The 20,606-nt window shown below is 28.4% G+C and overlaps 1 protein-coding gene across 2 annotated transcripts in view; it reads left to right on the forward strand.

Annotated features, from left to right (window-relative positions):
- LOC111628611 (negative elongation factor B-like) overlaps positions 1–20,606 on the forward strand; it is a 28,836-nt gene that overhangs the window by 4,492 nt on the left and 3,738 nt on the right. Inside the window, exons 1-8 of one of the 2 annotated variants that reach the window (XM_023372438.1) lie at positions 488–597; positions 3,569–3,899; positions 6,168–6,284; positions 9,030–9,341; positions 13,302–13,450; positions 13,894–13,996; positions 17,196–17,291; positions 18,919–18,978. In XM_023372438.1, coding sequence (XP_023228206.1) covers positions 3,585–3,899; positions 6,168–6,284; positions 9,030–9,341; positions 13,302–13,450; positions 13,894–13,996; positions 17,196–17,291; positions 18,919–18,978 — 1,152 coding nt within the window. In that variant the 5' untranslated portion in view covers positions 488–597; positions 3,569–3,584. Of the gene's footprint in view, positions 1–487; positions 598–3,568; positions 3,900–6,167; positions 6,285–9,029; positions 9,342–13,301; positions 13,451–13,893; positions 13,997–17,195; positions 17,292–18,918; positions 18,979–20,606 lie in introns of those variants that run through there. The other variant, XM_023372439.1, reaches the window with a different exon arrangement.

Here is a 20,606-nt window from a genome sequence, read left to right on the forward strand (position 1 = left end):
ATTTTGTTCTTCACCTAACATAAAAATATAGCTTTAAATATTTAATGACTTATATTTAAATCATCTTACCTTATAAAAAACTTAGTCAAATAAAACAATTACAGAAATATTAAAATAAATCACTTCGTTAATCACAAAATTGGACGAATATTAAAAGCGAAAACTAAACACGTGCACACTCTGCTCTATGTAAACAGAGAGGTCAGGACACGTGCTGACGTCACTAACTTGCCATTCCTGGCTAACATTGTAGAATAGGGATCTGGCTATCTTTGTAGTATATAGTCCTTGGGCTGACACAATAGCTGATCGACCATTATGAATTAATTTAAAAAAAAAATTAAACTAAATTCTAGTTTGTTAAGAAAAAATAATATTATTTCTAAATTTTAGAAGTTTTTCTAAGTAATAATTTAATTTTTTTTAATGTTTTCAACGATCGCAAATTATTGTATATATATACTTTTAATTTTGTTTGATTTTCGAGGCGCCATCTTTCGCGAAATTTAAAAATTAGTTGTATGGAGATCATGTTGAATTGTTTTTATACCGGCTGGCGGATCCTTTGAAAACATTTATAAGAAGAAAGAATTATTTGTAAGTCGTTTCGTTTGTATCTTTTTTTTACATCCATAAAAGATGTTTTATTTTTTAGATTTTAATTTTTATCTATATTTTACTTTAATACACGTACAAATGAAACTGACAATTATTATAAAATGTCTGTCACATGTTTCACGTGATGGTATATGTTTATTTTACATGATATTAATACGCTATTACTTTAATAATAATTAAAATTATGGTAATTACATTCACAATTATATTGTTATTGATGTCATACAATTGAGAAGAATGAATTACATAACCAAACAATAAGGGGCTGTTCATAAATTACATCTGTATTTTCCTTGAAACATTTACTCCCCTTTTTCGTTTGTCTGAGTTTCTATATCCCCTCTCCTCTTTCAATGTCCAACAAAATTCAATTTTCTTTACTTTATGAATGATAGATATTGTAAATAGAAATGAAGCATATAAGAAATTTTAAAATAAATGTATAAAATGAATAAACTGTATAAAATTTAATGAAATGAAACAGCATCCACTGAAGCTTAATTAATCCCTTGTCTGACTTTGCCTGATTTGTAGCTCGTTTGGGTGGCAAGGGTGCCATTTCCCACACTGACACTCTTCTACCTATAAAGTAATCTTTCAACAACAAAGCATTAATCATTGTAAATAAAATCATAAACATTGTACTTTGCATTTAGTTATAAAAACTGTTATGTCACTAATGTTCTCAGTCCACACCTGGGACTTTTCTTCAGGTAGAAATTTCTAAAAAATCACATTTTTTGGTGTTAGCATTCAATCTTGGAATGCAATTAATGTTTTTTTTTTTTTGTTATCGAATTAGGTGTACCTGCATTGTTCTCTATAATGTCAAGTCAAATATAGCTTACCATGGCTTTGATATTTGTTTTTTACTTTACAATACATCAGTTTAAGAATTTAGAAGCATTGGAAATATTTAAAGCAGACTGACAGGGCCTATCTGTCAATTTTAAAGACAAAAAGTGGATTGGATAACGAAAGAAAAAGTTTTTTAAAAGAAAACATTCAAAATTCGAATATGTCAGAGTCTCGCATGCATTCCAAGATAGCAATACTAATACCAGAAAGATTTAATTGTATAAGAAGTTCTACCTGAGGAAGGTCCTAGATGTGGAGTGAAAACATTAGAGATATAACAGTTTTCACAACTAAATGCAAAAACTGTAAGGTTTGTGAATTTTATTTATACTCTTCTATCCCTCACTCTCTGCTAGCCCCTGCTGTCACCCAACACAAATGAAAAATAAACAGCATAAAAGTCATATGCATTTGACCACTGGATGAAACAGAAAAAAAGCACATCAGACTCAAATACTAGGAACAGCCACACGGTAAAGAATAATAAAGTTTAATGCTTGTTCCTATTCAACCTATTTTTATTGAATACAACGTCTGTTCAATAAGTATCAGACCTTTGGTCGGCAAAAATAAATTTATTGATTTTGAGGTACGAAACCCTAATCCCCTTCAAAGTAGTCTCCTTGGTAATGTATACACTTCTCCCAGCGTTCCTGCCATTGCTGGAAACACAGCTGGAACGCATCTTTTGGAATGGCCATCAGCCGGTCTGTCGGATTTCGCATGATGTCTTCTCTCGACTAAATTCGGGTTCCTTTTAGTGGCATTTTCAGCTTGGGAAATAGCCAAAGGTCACACGGAGCCATGTGGGGAGAGTATGGAGCGTGACGAACCACAGGAGTATTGTGTTTGGCGACGAAAGCCCGAATCAGATGCGCGGAATGGGCGGATGCGTTATCACGATGGAGCTACCAAGTTTTGATCGACCACAGATCCGGTCATTTGTGTCACACTGTATCGGAAAGACGACGAAGGACCTCCTGGTAGTACTTCTTTGCGATGGTTTGGCCTTGTGGTGCGTACTCACGACACACCACCCCACGAGAGTCGAAAAAACTGTCAACATGACCTTTGGTATTGCTGCGGACCTGCCGCGCTTTTTTTGGCCTCGGGGATCGTCCCTGAAAGCCTGCTGAATCTTGCGAATGGTTTACGCTTAGGTATCGCCAAGGTTTTTGGCAAAATTTGATGTAATATCGCTGCTCACGCTGTTCAGTCATTTTCCAGCTTAGTGGAATCTGACAAGAGTGCACTACATGACCTCACTCATAGGCCGAATGCCAACGACTGACGCTTCCTGCAGGCGGGAAAAAATTCAGGGCTGTGCATGACTGTCCCCTCCACAACTCCACCGAAGGAGGCCTCTCACGCATAATTGGTTTACATGGAAAAAAAAAAGGTCAGATAACTTTTTGAACAGACCTTGTACAGATATCTTTTGTATAATGAGGTTTTTCTTAACATGGGATTTGATTAATATACAAAATTAATTGTGGCAATCCCTTTTTATATGTGGCAGAAATTTTAATTAACTCAGCTTTAACAACTGTCTGTACTTAATATAGATATGTTTTTCTCAGCAAATAAAGTCTTGGTGAATTTTCTATTTTAATTTATTAAAATAAAAATATTTGTTATTAATCGAAAATTTGTTCTAATGGGTGGTGATTACTTAGTTGAGTACTGAGATACTCAATTGAGCCACTTTACTGGGCAGCATGCCCATCATGTAAAGTTGATGGCATGTATCAATATTTCAGACTTGGATTTTACTTCTAATCATTAAGGAATTAAGGCTAATATGTTGAAATATATAGAGAAAATTTATGTTTTAGATCAGAACAATATTCATATAAAATCTATGCTTTCTAATAATATCAGAAGCATTATGTATCTCTAATAATTAATTCTTAAATTTTAGTAAATGTGCAATTAATTGTACAGTATATTGAAAATAATGCTTATTTGCTTAAAACTAGCATGCTTATTTATTACATTGAATAGTGATGTATATTATTTTTAATTTACAAACATGATTATCTTAATAATTTACTGAAGTTTACTTAAACTTCTTTTTTAAATTTTATAACAGGTTTTAAAAAACTAGAATGGCTGGATTGGAAGAAGTTGGCATTCCTGGTAAAGAATATTTGCGTGAAGCACTTACAAACTGTTCTGATCCAGTTCGTGCCATTGAAGAATTTCAAACAGAAAATGGAATTTTGTTACCATCTCTTAGGCCAATGCTACCACTGCTAGACCTTCATGGTGTGAGAAGACTTGAATTTCATACATCAGTTCTAGAAGAACTAAAAGAGCAACTATTGATGCAAATTGAAAACCTTGGAAAACAAGAGCATGACAATCAAGAAAAGGAGAAAAAATTAAAAGAGCTGTTACAGAAAAGTTTTCCTGTTATTAAGGTAAATTAAATGTTATTTAAAAAATAAAAGTTTTAAACAAATATTGGTTATTGAAAATTGAACAAAATGGTGTTTCAGAATTTTCAGAGATTTTTATAACTAAATTTTCTAATCATACGACATATAATCTTATTTCATAAGAAACAATAAGTCACTTTAGTTTGACTGAATTTAAATAAATTGTTTACTTTTAATTTCCTTATGAAAGCTTAATGTATTATTTGTTGTCCAAGTAACATTTTAAATTAAATTTTCTAAATATTCATAAAATTAAGAAAGTAATATTTTTAGAATATACAATTTTTAAATTTTCTGTTAACAAATTCAATATTAAAGATATGATTTCATAATGGATGTATCAAAAATTCAGATGAACATAATAGTGTATATTTGATTAAATAAATTATAGAATTGTTGTTTAGATTGATTAATAAAGATATGAAAACGTAATAAATTATTTAGAAATAAAAACTAAATGAAAAGAAGAAATTTTATTTTAAAAAATCAAATTAATCTATCATTTTATAATCATATACTCATTCAAATAAAAATCATGTAGTGTTTTCTCAATTTAAAACTTAACATATGAAAAAGAAGTAAATAAAATAAAGTTTAAAATATTTTAACTTTATTTTATTAAAAACAATTTTATATAATAAATAAGAGGAAAAAATCCAGCCATGAGTTACGTAACTTTCCCAACTGTTATGAGATTTTATTAAAAAAAATGACTTTTATGTTATTAAGCATAATAAATAAAATTGTGTTTGGCACCATTTATGAGGTTTTGTTATAAAAAAAGAAAGCTTAATTTTGAGAGTAGTGATGAGTTTTGTAAAAAAATTGTAAACATTAATGAGTAAAATCTTCATTAATTCTGACCCTTCTTGACATGTGACCACCACTATCTCTTCACCCTCTTGACCTGTAACCACCAAAATTTAATAGCATCAATGCTCCTTATACGTAAACTACCATGCTAAATTTCATTCTTTATCATTACCCTATCCTGAGATATTAAACAAAATAGATGCTCACACATGCATGCATATTTTTGGTATCACTTTTTTACTCTTTTGGATTCAGAGGTGTCAAAACATCACGATTCCAAAGAATCCAGAGGGTCAAATGTGACATGATTACAATATTATAACAGTTGAGAATGTAACCCCATGTTACATGAAAACAGCTAGGAAAGTAAAGATTTGAGATGATTACAATACTTTCGCATGTTATGTTATAACAGCTGGGAAAGTGAAAACAGAACAAAATTATATTTTAATCATTCATATATGATTTAGATATGAGAAGTTTACTTTATTACATAATTTGATGTATAATGATAAGATATATGAAATATAAATAAATTTTATTTTTGATCTATTAATAATGCTTATGGAAACACTGTAACCAAATCAAATAGTACTTTACAACTGATGCAACTGAATACTTAACATAAAACATTTTAGATTTCTCATTGACTACTGTGTTTAAGTAAGCATTTTTGTCTTTTGTGTCTCCTTCCAGTTATATTTGTTACTATAGATATTGAAAACTAATTTGTTCAAAAATTTTAAATGTCTAGTGGGCTAATGTTGAAATCTTGTATAAATAATTTTAAATACAGTACAATATTATTGATTAGTCTGCTTACGGTTTTTAATAAATTGATAATTATATAGTTTAATACATTTTCTTAAGAAAATTCATTGTATACAGAGTATTTATAAAATCCTTGAGCACTTTTAAATAATAATAGTTTTGGCTTTACTAGTTCATTATAAATTGGCCCATGGCTTCTCTAGAAGGGAAAATAAGCTGCATTATTTGATTAGCTGAGCTGAAATCTGTCACTTCTGTCTAGAGTCCATGAGTCAATAACATTTCTGAAAACAAAAGTAATTTTGAAGTCCCAAAAAAAAAATAAATAATAATAATAATAATAATGGGTAAGGAAAAGAATAATCAATTTTTGAAATAATGAGAAAAAACTAGACATATCAGTCTTATAAACTTTTTTACAGATTAATTCTAGCATGTATAGTTCCAAAACTGTTAATATTTAAAAGTTCATATGAACTTACTGTTCACTAAAAAAAATTAATTTTTCACTGTCATTAATGCAAAACTTCATTAATGATTTGTAAAATAAGGCAAAGTCAAGATGTTTATTGCTTTTCTTAAGTTTAAATAAGCATTTTCAAACTATAACCCAACATATAAATATTGTTTTGTCATAATTTAAATCATAAACTTTTTAAATTTTAGATTCCCATACTACGACCTGTAGTAATGTGTATATTAAAAAATATGAATCAAGTGGATGATAAATATTTGAAACAGTTAGTAGCTGATAAACAATTTTATGAAGAATGTGCTGTACAGGTAATTTATTTTAAATTTCAATTTATTATAAAAAATCAGTATTTTTAATTTTAAAATAATTATAAAAATATTAATTGATCTATCTAATATACAGAGTTTAGACTAAAATATTGCACACCAGGCTATATCATGCTTCTACTGCATATTAGCCAAATACAAGTGCTTGAGAGAATAGGTAATTGGTAGTGGGCCATGATGTAGTTGCCATGCATTTCAGACTCCCTCTTATGAGGTAAAATCCTGTCTTGGTTCCTATGAAAGATAGTTGCTCAGTTTAAATTATAGTCTTATAACATCTCAAAATTAGTACAAAACATTCAAATATAAACATCCAACAAACTGATTTTTAATTTAATGCCAAACAATTGCTGGATTACCTTGGGCTATAATAATGCCTGGTGTAATCTGGCAGTTGTTTGCTGTTGTATAAACATTTTTTGACCAGTTAAAGCTGAGGAACAGTTGGACACCATCAAAAAGTGGATGAAAGAAATTATATGAGGTTTCTTGGCCTTTTGTGCTCATGGTAGCACATAAGATGCCTTATAATTATCATGTTCACCTGATAATCCAGAATTGTCCGATGATAATCTGGCATGCTTGTATTGTATGAATTGAAAGTTGTTTGATATATGCTGCATTAAAATCCCTGGATAATAATGTATTCATTAGCATTTTGGAAGGTTTTGCAATCAATCTTAACACAGTATAGTTATGCACTATATCATCTTCAGACTGATTAAAGAATGTATGTAAACAGATCTGAGCATACAATAGAGTATGAGGGTCTAGAATGTATGCAATGTCTTTAATGTTCAGATTTCATATAACTTATCATCAAATTTTGCAAAAATACAAAAATATTTGGTAATCTGGCATTTTTGATAATTCTGATGCCTGAAGTGGTGGATTAATGAACTTCTACTGCAAATTGAAAAATTAAATTGAGAAAGGTAATGTAATGAAGACTTTTGTAATTTTTCAATTATAAAAAAAATGGAATCATTCTCTGAAGAGCAGCTTATAAATCTACTGTATATTCATATAATTACTAATTGTAAAATATCATTGGATTCATGCCATAAAGTCATATGTCACTTTTCTTCTCACTAACAAGTGAGTGAAATTACAGAAACAACGATTTTCAATGAAAAATCTTGAAGAGAAGTTACCACTGCAAAAATCAAGTCAATATAACATAAATCAAATTTTTTTGTATGGTCTCAAACTTTCTTCTGGTTTTTCTGTGAAGTTGTTCAAAACTAACACAACTTTCTGACGTGCACACAATGATAAATTATTCATCTGTTGGAGAGCTGTTTAATATTGTGTTATAATGTTTTAATACAAGTACATAATATTTGACTATATATACTGTTATATACATACACTAGAGGCTTCAATAATCTAATCCCAACATTTCACATTACTTCATGACACTCTCATTTCTTTGTTCAAATTATAGTTTTTTAAACAATATTAATTTTATATATATATTAATTAAATAACTATAAATAATGTTAAAATCCAGTAAAGAATAATCACGATTTTCATTCTATTATGCCATTGCAATGACAGAATGAAAATATTATTTAAAATAATGTAGAGAAAATGAATAAAAAAAAGAAAATTAAAAATATGAAGTTAGTACTTAAATTAATCATTCAATAGACAATGTGACATTCCATGAGGCATCAAAGTTCAAATTTTGATGTTTTACAGAACCTAAAAAATTTGACTTTTTTTGAGATTTCAGGTTTTTCCGGTAATATAATATATTTGAAATTTCCCTTTCAAATGCATTAATCTGAACAAAGTCTGCTTCTATTCAAACATTTCATGCAGAGCTTCATAAACATTTCATAATAAAGCTACAGTGAACCACTGTAGCTTTATTATACAGTATTAAATATATATATTATTGTACATCAAAGCCAAGTCATTCTTATTATAAGTAGAAAATATTTATAAAATATTGTGTGAGAAAAGTAGCAGTTGCTTTCTTTATTATATGCTTTTTATTAACGTATGCTGTATGTCTGTCTGTCCAGATAAAGTAGCTCAATTTTCACCCACTTCTGAATTTCTGATCTAGTTGAAACTTTGCATGCATACTGTATATATTTAAAATTTGTAAAAATCTGATAACAGATGATGCTACACATAAGGCAAAGTATTGCCCATTTTATTTGTACTATCTACATAAAATCTTGCAACTCAGTTTTTCATCCCTTCCCAATTAAATGCTAAAACAAGAAGAATTTAGATAATTCAGTGTGAAGTGCTTGTAGGTAGCCATAAAAGTTGATAGAAAGTGTGAGTAAGAATATATCTAAACATGAACATTCAATACTTTTATTTTAGGTCACATAATACCAAGAATACTATGAAAGCTGAAGAAAATTTACTTTTTACTTTTTAGCACATTTCTTTAAAACTTTATATATTTTTTATTAAAGAATCAGTGTCAGAGAAAATATGGTATGATCTATGACTTGTTAGTGACTGAAGAGACTTTAGAAGAATGCTTATAATGATTAATATGCTAAAAAAAATACTATTTTATATTTATTATTTTTGACAACTTATTGTTGTTTTATTAAATACTAATTACTTAAACAACAAACTAAACTTTCTAATTAAAGTAACTAACTAAAAATTAAGTATGTTGGTAATTTTGAGTGCATTAGTATCATTATTTACAATTTATTATTATAATAATTATATATTTTATTGTATTTTTAGGTAAAAAGACAGATCTGGCAACATAATCAGGCTTTATTTGGAGATGAAGTTTCACCTTATCTTAGCCAATACACTAAAGAAAAAGAAGAAGTATTATTTAATCATACAGACCCTACAGCACAGTTTTTTATTCCCTCCCCTAAACAACGCAGGCAAGGAAAAGTAGTACAAACTTTATTGACAATGATTGGAAAAAATGTTAAATTATATGATATGGTTCTACAGTTTTTACGTACATTATTTTTACGAACTTCTAATGTTCATTATTGTACATTGAGAGCAGAACTTCTTATGGCACTTCATGATCTTGAAGTAAGTAAATTTCTAAATTATTACTGAGGGTATATATAGTTTTTCCATGAGTTAGATTGATAAGTGATAAAGAATTATAATCTCAAAGTAATAAAACAGCTTATTAAACAGCCAATAAATAAATTACATAGAGGTAATCTTTTAAAACTTTACATTTGAATGAATGTTTTTGGCTTTATAGATGACCATTTTCAGGTTTGAAAGATTGAACTAATATGAAATACAAATTCAAGAATACATGAACTTGCCTTTAAAAAATATATATAATTAAATAATATGTAAAATAAAAAGTAAAGGCATTGATCTTTACTTTTTTCAAGAGGATATTTTGTTGTATAAATGTTATATAGATCAATACTACTAAAACTGTGGTCTTCAGACAGTTGATTACTGGGATATGACAAAATTTCATTTAAAATTTTACAATTTTGTAATAAAACAATTTTAAATTGTCCTTAAAAATCTTTTTGAAAAATGTTATACTTATTTTTTTTATTATTATTTATTATTTAAAATTATTCTAAAGTATTTAAAATTATTATAAATACTTAGTGCCAGGAATGAAATTTTAAATATGAAATACTGAAGTCAGGTAGTCATTTAGTGTACTTTCCTTGCAAGCTAATACTGAATGCTATATATAACAATAGAATATAAGATACAACTTAACAAAAGTTGTTGTTAATCTGTTATGGACCAAGTGATTAATTGAGCATTATTCATAAGGCCCAGTCATTATGAATAATGACCAAAAAGGGCGTGCAGTGTGATAAATATTGATTAATTTATCAAATTGACCAGTCATTATGAATACTGCTATCATGTAGTTGGGCAAAGTGATGATAATATGTTGAGGAGTGATCATCTGACAACTAGCCAATCGGCACTCTGAGTTGCCAATTGTATCGTGTTGAGTGCATATTGCGTTTAGTACCGAATTTTAAATTGTGCGATATTTTAATTTGATTAAATAACTCCACTTATTTCATTTAGAAATATTTATTTTTTTGTGAATTATTTCAAAGCATTTTAAAAAGAACATGTAATCATTTAAAACTAAGTACTATTAACTATATTAATTAAATGGTAAAATTTTACCTATGTGCACTGTCATGGCGACGGTCACAACTGTTTATGCTCTTGACGGAATCCTCCCAGAGGGGAGTGGCCGGCAGGCCGCCAATTGTTTAACATCACTAGTTATTGATACATACTACTTATTGATACATATGTTCAAGAACTACCGTAAACCAATAACTAGCAATGTTAAACAGTCGGTGGCCTGCCAGCAGCTCCCCTCCAGGAGGAATCCGTCCAGAGCACAAACAGTCACAACTGCCACCAAATTCGGTACTAAACACAATATTCACACACAACTCAGATGCGAGTGCTGATTGGCTAGCATATTTTGGATGATCACTCCTCAACATATTTTCATCATTTTGCCCGACTAGATGATAGCAGTATTCATAATGACCAGTCAATTTGATAACTTATTGAAATTTATTAAAATACCTGATTTTGTTGGTTCTTATGAATAATGCCTATATTAATCACTTTGTCCATAACATATAACATATATTATAAAAATATTTTTATTATCTTTAGTAGTGAAGGATTTTTTTGAATAAAACTTTAAATCTTTATTTACTTATTTAATTCTATAGTAAAGCCTTTTAAAGCTTGTTAAAAGCAAAAAGTAAAAGGAAATTTCTTTCAGTACAGTCATTTAGTAAGGATTTTTTTCCTTTTAAGTAATTGTTGTATTTTTATCTTGTGTTTAATGTAGTTTTTGTGGGAGATGATAATTTTTAACCTCTGTAATAGGCTTTACTATAGATTTAAATACACAAATAAAGATTTATAGTTTTATTTAAAAGAATGTTTTACTGTTTAGGGTAATAAAAATAGTTTTAAAATACCTATTATCAATAACTAATTAACAACAACTTTTGTAAATTGCATCTTACATTCNCTTAGTGCCAGGAATGAAATTTTAAATATGAAATACTGAAGTCAGGTAGTCATTTAGTGTACTTTCCTTGCAAGCTAATACTGAATGCTATATATAACAATAGAATATAAGATACAACTTAACAAAAGTTGTTGTTAATATGTTATGGACCAAGTGATTAATTGAGCATTATTCATAAGGCCCAGTCATTATGAATAATGACCAAAAAGGGCGTGCAGTGTGATAAATATTGATTAATTTATCAAATTGACCAGTCATTATGAATACTGCTATCATGTAGTTGGGCAAAGTGATGATAATATGTTGAGGAGTGATCATCTGACAACTAGCCAATCGACACTCTGAGTTGCCAATTGTATCGTGTTGAGTGCATATTGCGTTTAGTACCGAATTTTAAATTGTGCGATATTTTAATTTGATTAAATAACTCCACTTATTTCATTTAGAAATATTTATTTTTTTGTGAATTATTTCAAAGCATTTTAAAAAGAACATGTAATCATTTAAAACTAAGTACTATTAACTATATTAATTAAATGGTAAAATTTTACCTATGTGCACTGTCATGGCGACGGTCACAACTGTTTATGCTCTTGACGGAATACTCCCAGAGGGGAGTGGCCGGCAGGCCGCCAATTGTTTAACATCACTAGTTATTGATACATACTACTTATTGATACATATGTTCAAGAACTACCGTAAACCAATAACTAGCAATGTTAAACAGTCGGTGGCCTGCCAGCAGCTCCCCTCCAGGAGGAATCCGTCCAGAGCACAAACAGTCACAACTGCCACCAAATTCGGTACTAAACACAATATTCACACACAACTCAGATGCGAGTGCTGATTGGCTAGCATATTTTGGATGATCACTCCTCAACATATTTTCATCATTTTGCCCGACTAGATGATAGCAGTATTCATAATGACCAGTCAATTTGATAACTTATTGAAATTTATTAAAATACCTGATTTTGTTGGTTCTTATGAATAATGCCTATATTAATCACTTTGTCCATAACATATAACATATATTATAAAAATATTTTTATTATCTTTAGTAGTGAAGGATTTTTTTGAATAAAACTTTAAATCTTTATTTACTTATTTAATTCTATAGTAAAGCCTTTTAAAGCTTGTTAAAAGCAAAAAGTAAAAGGAAATTTCTTTCAGTACAGTCATTTAGTAAGGATTTTTTTCCTTTTAAGTAATTGTTGTATTTTTATCTTGTGTTTAATGTAGTTTTTGTGGGAGATGATAATTTTTAACCTCTGTAATAGGCTTTACTATAGATTTAAATACACAAATAAAGATTTATAGTTTTATTTAAAAGAATGTTTTACTGTTTAGGGTAATAAAAATAGTTTTAAAATACCTATTATCAATAACTAATTAACAACAACTTTTGTAAATTGCATCTTACATTCTATTGTTATATGTAGTATTCAGTATTAATCTTCAATTCTTGATAAACAGTTGACTAGTTTATGCTTCAATGGAGAACATATAAAAAACTATAAATAATTCCTAGTACTTCCAAGTTTCTTTATCTTGTCTTCAGAGATTCTTATCAAGTATCAATACTTGAAATGAACTGAAGAAACTTGAATGTAGGAACTTAATGTAGGTTTACTTAGTATGTAAGATATTCGGTATATGCAACTGATGGTCTAGCATCTCTTTTAATCTGAACATAATTATGAGTGGACATTTGAATTTTCTTCATCGTGTCAGACTAGGTTATGAGGTTATCACTGGCAACATGTGTTGTTTAATTCACATTTAATACTTATTTAAATTTTCATCAATCTATAATACTTTAGAGATTCAGGAAATACATTAGTGAATCATATGAATTACTGAATTATTATTATTATGTGACCACTGTTAATTAATCCAGTACAGTTCTGGAACCAAGAGTGCCAGAAAATTGATGGTGAACCTCTACTTAATTTATTAATATTTACTTTATTTAATTTTTAAAGGTACAAGAAATTACCTGTGTTGATCCATGTCATAAATTTACATGGTGTTTAGATGCTTGCATACGTGAGAAAAATGTAGATGTTAAACGTTCCAGAGAACTGCAAGGTTTTTTAGACAGTATTAAGAAAGGACAAGAACAAGTTCTTGGGTAATTAAAATATAAATTTTTTAATGAATAAAAATTTTATCATTGAATATTATTTAAAATATGTGTCAGTAATATTCATAAGTTGCATAAAAAATATGATAATGAATATATAATTGAAATTGTTACACCATGAAGGTAGCATGCAACAAATGCAAAATTTCCATGAAAGGTATACATGCTCTGTACTTCAAGATTACCTGTCAATTTAATCATGTCTTCCTCCCATTATACTGTACGTGTAAAATAAATATGATTCAGCTATTTGCTTTCCTTCCTGGTGTAACAATTTTAATGGCCAGCAGTGAAGTTAGTTAACCATCAAACCTTATATATGAATAAATATAATTGGAAATTGATTGTGTAGATATAAAAATTAATTTGTATGTTTTTGTAATTTTTTGAAAAACTAATAACCAATGTTTATAAAATTTTTATTTTTATAGGGATCTTTCAATGACACTGTCTGATCCTTATGCAATTAATTTTTTGGCTTCTTCAGCTTTGAAAATTCTTGGTTATTTAATCAATGTTGAAAGTCTTCCAAGAGTAAGAATTTTTTCTATGTTTATAATAAAAGTTCTTTGCATTTTATATAAACAAATTTAAATTAACTTCTGTTTTATACAATTATGATAATAATTTTTTGTTTTGATTATTTTTAAATTGTTTCTTTGACTTTATATTTTTAGTCAAAATTTTAGCCTTAGAGATTTAACAGAATAAAATTCTTCAATAAATTATCAATAAAAATCAATTGATGATCTAGCTTATTTATCTATTAATTGTATGAATTTTTTATTAATTTCACTTAAATGTTTAAAACTACTATTATAAAAATACAGTGGGTGATCGGTTAACGAACATAATCCGTTCCCAGGCTTTGTTCGCTATCCGAATTGTTTGTTAACCGATTATCGATTTACCATAGGTTTTAATGGAAATTTAATTAATTCGTTCTGGAGATTCCCCAAAATAAAAAATATATACTTTCTTACTACGTTTATTTATATATAATAATAAAAATACATACGTACACAGTCTTGCGTTTTTATTAGTCATGTTTTTTCAGTTTGAAAGGGTTAAAGAATCTGTTTAATGTCGATTGCTTTTCTCTCTTCTTCAGGATTTTTCGTAAGTAATTAATAGCATTGCAATTGTAGAAATCCCCAAGCCTCAACCTGGTTTGGATGCCATTCTAAGACCGTTGTTCTGACATCCTCACACTTCTTCAAAGGATCTTTAATAACAGATATCGGCATTAATCCTCTTTTTCAGAAGAAAACATATCTCGCCGAGTTTCTTGGTGTTCTTCATTCAAGAGTTCATGGCATTCTTCTGTCGTCAGATCCGTTTCAGGTTCCATTATGAACTCTTCGATGTTCTATATTTCTCAGATGTGATTTTTGTTACTCGTTTAGCTGCTTGAGTCTTCTTGATTATACAGTATTTTTCTTAAAAAAATGAACTGCAGCCTACTGTAGACTTATAACGCCATACTGCCCAGCAACATTAGGCATCTTCTGCCAACTCTTTACCTTTGCTATTATATTCTCACCTTACAAAAAAAAACAGACGCAAAACTTAACGAGTGCCTACCCGACAGTCTCACGAATACATAAAAGAATTATTTTCTCATAAAAATAAAAGGCTGGAATTATAAGGGAGAGTTTTAAAGTTCGGAGGAATACTATCCGATCGGTATATACCGGCTTGAGCGTAGATTTCGACGTCTCCCACACTCCGAAAAGTTTCGAATTGTTGCCCGAAGACAAGGAAAGTCCAATCGGTATTCGTTATTTTACGTCGCTTCTTCTTGTGTTTGTTCTGTGGGGTGTTTGTTATCCGATCATGTGTTCGTTGTCCGAACATAAAAATCTTTCGCAAAAGTGTTCGTTATCTGATTTGTTCGTTGTCCGATCTGTTCGTTAACCGATCACCCACTGTATATAGCTGTATTATATGAAATAAAACTCTTACAACTTTAAAAATAGAACTCTTTTGATCTAAAAACTTAATAAGCATTTAGTGCCAACAGTAAGTAATATATTATTAAGATAGCTAAATACTAAATACATATTTAAAATTGACAGAATTATAATAAACACATTTAATTTTTATTCCAGTTTTATTGTTTTTTATATTTATTATTCTGACAATTTTTTTACTCTCTATTTTAGAATAATGCTAATTTTATTTTAATCTTTAATTCGGGGGATTAGTGGAGAAACAGTGTATACCACAAAACTACAAAAATACTAAAAACAATTTCATTTGTATATCATCAATTTGTCATCTAAGAAAATTTCACAGTTCAGTTGCATTGCCCCAGGGGTTGTCACCCACATTAATAAAATGTCATATATTAAAATGCTGGTGAATTAAAAAAGAAATTCTCCTATTTCTCAAAAACTTCCTAATATCCAACAAGCCCCTCAATTAATGATATGATTGTATTTGATGAAATTAAAACAATATGAAGTAATTTAATGAATTTCCAACAATCAGTTACTTTCTAAAAATACATACAATTTCATACCTTAATTTTATAACTTGGTTAAATTTTGAATTTATTCTTTTATTGAATCAAATCATCAAAAGCTAAATTAATGAAAGTTTTAATCAGAATGATGGTGATTACTATAGTTGTTTCATAGCTTCATTAGAGAACAAATGAAGACATTTTGAATGTTTTTACTTTTTCCTGGTTAAATTCTTGTTAAATTAATGCAATAAATGATTTCAATTTACTATTATTTAATTTCTCTGTCTCTGTTAGACAATTCATTGTCTTTTATAAATTTTCATATAATATTCCGTTAACTTCATCTCTGCAGAGCTGTCTAACAAGCTGCATCCAGATTTGCCACCAATAACATGTAGTTTAAATTAGTAGTTTAGTTAACAAGTAGTTTGGTTGCAGCCAAAACACAACTGTGTTTTGGCTGCAACCAAATTACTGTATGGAAAATCTAGATGCAGCTTGTTATGCTCTTTGAAAACTTCATGCTGACTACAGATCCTCACCATCAAAATAACTTGAATTTGTTTCTCCTTACTCAGTGACATGCTTTATCTGTATAAAATAAAAATAATAAACAACGTTTAACATAACTTATATGATTCCAGAACTTATGTGACACGTTGTATATTTTATTGTGGTTTATTGTTATATTATGAATACTACAAACTTTATGGTATAGCTGATTGTGTACAATATAATAAATATGTATTGCATATTATTATACATGTAATCAATGTTACTGTGCACATATAATTTGATAATTAAGTAAGATATTGATGATTAATTTAGATTAATAAATGTTAATTACTGCATATTTAATGGTTATGGGTTTGTTATTGTGATAGTGCAGTTATGGAAATGATTAAGGAATAATTTAACATTTTTGAAATCACCTGTATATTAATGGTAACAATAATCATATTAAGAAGTTGTAAAAAATTCTATCAAAACTTGTCAATTAGACATGCTGATTTAGAGTACTTGTATAACATGGGATATGATCTAATCAGAATAATTAAATCATTTATCAAGTAGAAACATTTCAAATTTAAGTAAAAAAAAATCAATAAAATTCAAAAGTATTTTGTAATTCATTTTAATAGTGACAGATCCACTTAATCTGCTGCCTGTGTATATATTTTAAGGATTGATTTTTTAAAAAATAAAAACATTAAATAATTTTATTTTTAATAAATTAATATATTAATGTGTTTTATTTTATAGGATAATCAGGTGTTGGTTCTTTTGCTTAGAATGCTTGCATTAGGATTACAAGCATGGGATATGATTAATAGTCAAACATTTAAGGAGCCAAAATTGGTATGATTATTTTATTCACATTCCTATTCAAATATTGAGTGTTAAGTCATGGTAAAAAAATTGTCTATATTTATTTTCTCCAAAAACAGAATTAGATTATATGTCACTTTATTATTTCTCTGCTTAACTACAGAGATTACATTAAAAAATAATATAAATAATGCATCATATCTTACATAAGTATCTGTTTTAAAAGAAGAAAATGTTAACTTATGAAAGTCTAAAACATACACATACACAGCTATATTCCAGTATCCAAATTCCTACTACTACAAATGTTTCTTAGTACCCATGCCCTAGTAACTGAGTAGATAAACCACTGAATACTGATAGTTGACTATGTGTTTGCATCCGATCAACAGGCTGGCTATGTGGAGTTTTCAAAGTTTTCTTCATATATCTAATGTCTAATTACGTGCCAGTTTTCTGTAGAAAGGCATCTCTGGAGACACCACCTCTTGACAAATGACCTGTGTGTTGTGTTGCTGTACCTCATCATTTCAGTTCAGTCTTTAGTACACATCATAATACCTGAATCAAATGATCTTGGTATTGTAAATTTCTTTGAAGCATACTTGTACAAACTTCAAAAGTCACACTAATAAAAGGGGAAATAAGAACTATTTTCCAGCATATATTTGTTTGTTTTGGTGATGTTAGGTCTATATTCTATTATGGTTGTGCAGTTTGGTAATTTTTATCACTAAGTTTAGTATAATCATATAAGCTTATTCTTTAGAATTCATTAAAGTAGGTTTATTTTCATTTTTATACTATTTTAATATTACTAAAAGAATATAAAAACAGAACTTGTTTATTATGTTACTGCTTACAAACAAAATCTTTAATGGCCTTATTGAGTGTCTGTTAATAAGCTAATTGGAGATTTTAATGTTTAAATATTATACTAAAATCATACATTGATAAGTGAAAAAGTTTTTACAGTGCTTTAATGTTGTTTTGAGAAATTGACTAGGGTTATTCAGATGGATTGGAATGAGTTAATTTTTTTTCATAAGAAGTTGTAAAATATTTGAAGTGTTTTAGAAATGTATTGTATTTGGATACTGGGGTAGCTCTGTATATTATTTGCTTTTCTGGACTTTATCATATAATATATTGTCTCATTTAAATCTATAACTTATTATTTAAAATGTCTCTTGAAGAATGACGAAAGAGGGAGAAAAATAATTATACTATGATGAATCTTTTTGTAATGTTATTTTAATGATTTTGTTATAATTTTTTTTAAATTACATGCTCATTTTATTAGCATATTTTTTATTCAGTTTTAAATGAATTTAAAATAATACAGAACTTTTTATTAGTAGTTTTACTAAAACCAAAGATGATAAATATCATTTTCAAATATTTTGATTAAATTTGTATTTAGTCAAGGACAAATCTTAAAATATTTAAGAAGTTTTTCTACAATCTTGTCACTATTCAGCTGACCAATTTTATTTATTTGTTGTGTCATTGTAAATAACTTGGTGCAATTATTAAAGATATATATCATAAATAACATAAATTTACATAACTTATATATTATCAGTTTAACAAGTTATTTTTTAAATTTTAAATGAATACTGTTTTAAAATTAATAGTTTTTTATAATATATTTTAGGATGTACAATTAGTCACCAAATTTTTACCAGCACTTATGTCCTTAATGGTAGATGATCAGGTAAGATGCAACATTTTGAGTTTCATTTAACATTTAGTATTACTTTAACTCAAACTTTTTGTATAATTCAAATAAATGCATATAATGATTAAAATATATCAGTTATGATATAAAAATTATCAAATTGAATTTAAATTTCTCCAAAATAATTTTTAAAGTTATCAAATAAAATATTTTTATTTAATCTATTACTCAAGATGAAATTATAGAATTTAGTTTTATATGATTTGACTTTAATCTTATTATCATCAATATATGCCATTTTTATGCAATATGTATATAACTATTTACATGTAAAGAAGACAGTATTAAACAAAATAATGAATTAAACAGTTATTAAAGCCAAAGTCTGATGAAATTCAAACTTCTTTAGATTTCTACTTAAATACTGCATATTTGAATTATATGACTTTTTAAACAAATATTGTATTTATTGTAATAAACAGCAAGGTATCTATAACTTTTTTCAGTTTGCAACTGTGCTGTTTATTAGAGAATGTCTATTATTTTTCTTATTTGGGAATTGGGTACAACAACTAATACAGGGCTTCTTAAACTATGGGTTGCGACCCCATTTGGGGTCGCCTAGCGAAATCTTGGGGTCACAAGATTTTAATACAAAATATTGAAAATAATTTGTGAGAGTTTGAAAATGGCATGCTTTGTGTGATAGGTTTTGTGAGTTGTGCTTTGTGTCACTTCTGGTGCAGTGAGACAATGAATCAGTAACACTGATTGTAGTGTGAACTAGGGTAGTGTTGTCACTTTTCAGTGTATTCAGTTGTCTCTGTTCCGTTGTAACACAAGAGTGAATTGTGTAGTACACCATTATTGTTTTTGCAAATTTGTGTATATCTTTATTTTATAATTTTTGGGTCGCGAAAAAAATCACAATTATAAATGGGGTTGTGAATAAAAAAGTTTAAGCCCTGTACTAATAGAATAAACCTGGTAAATTTTTTTTTACTTTTTTATTATTTGAATAATAATACAACACTCAACACATTCTCACATTATTTCAGCATAAGATAAGAGTGACAGCAGTGAATAGAATATGAAATTTTTTTATAAAAATCCCTGTCTTCCTCCAATAAATAGCATGCTTACTATTACAGGGCAGTGTCTTGCAGTTGTACTGTTTATTAGAATAAGTACAGAAGTCTGCTTTTTCTTTTGTTTTGAATTTTATAGGAGTCTATTTTTTTCCCCATTCTGTGTGCAGAAAAAAAATAACACTAAGAGAGCCTTTTTGTAATCATGCCCATTGTGGATTTGATTAAGGCTATAATAGGGCAGCTAGGTGGTGAATGATAAGGCCTAAGATATCTGAAATAGACTGTTCATGAAAAATTTTCTATCTTGGCCATTTAGCTTTTTATTCGCTGGTGACCAAGGTGTTTAAGATTGGTCTAGATCTATATTCAATGTTTTTCTGATGACATATTAGATTATTATATATATATACACAGTAGAGCGTCGATTATCCGAATCAATTGGGGACTCGGGTTGTTCGGAAGATCGATGTTTCGGATAACAGATTACTTACAAAAAATATATTAATTTATCCCATCTTGACAGTTTTCTCCATTGCGTGTCGCTTTGCGTTGAATTTTCGTCAATGTTAAGCC

Source organism: Centruroides sculpturatus, unplaced genomic scaffold (assembly GCF_000671375.1).
Source record: "Centruroides sculpturatus isolate CEXI.00-Female unplaced genomic scaffold, Cexi_2.0 scaffold549, whole genome shotgun sequence".
NCBI lineage: Eukaryota > Metazoa > Arthropoda > Arachnida > Scorpiones > Buthidae > Centruroides > Centruroides sculpturatus.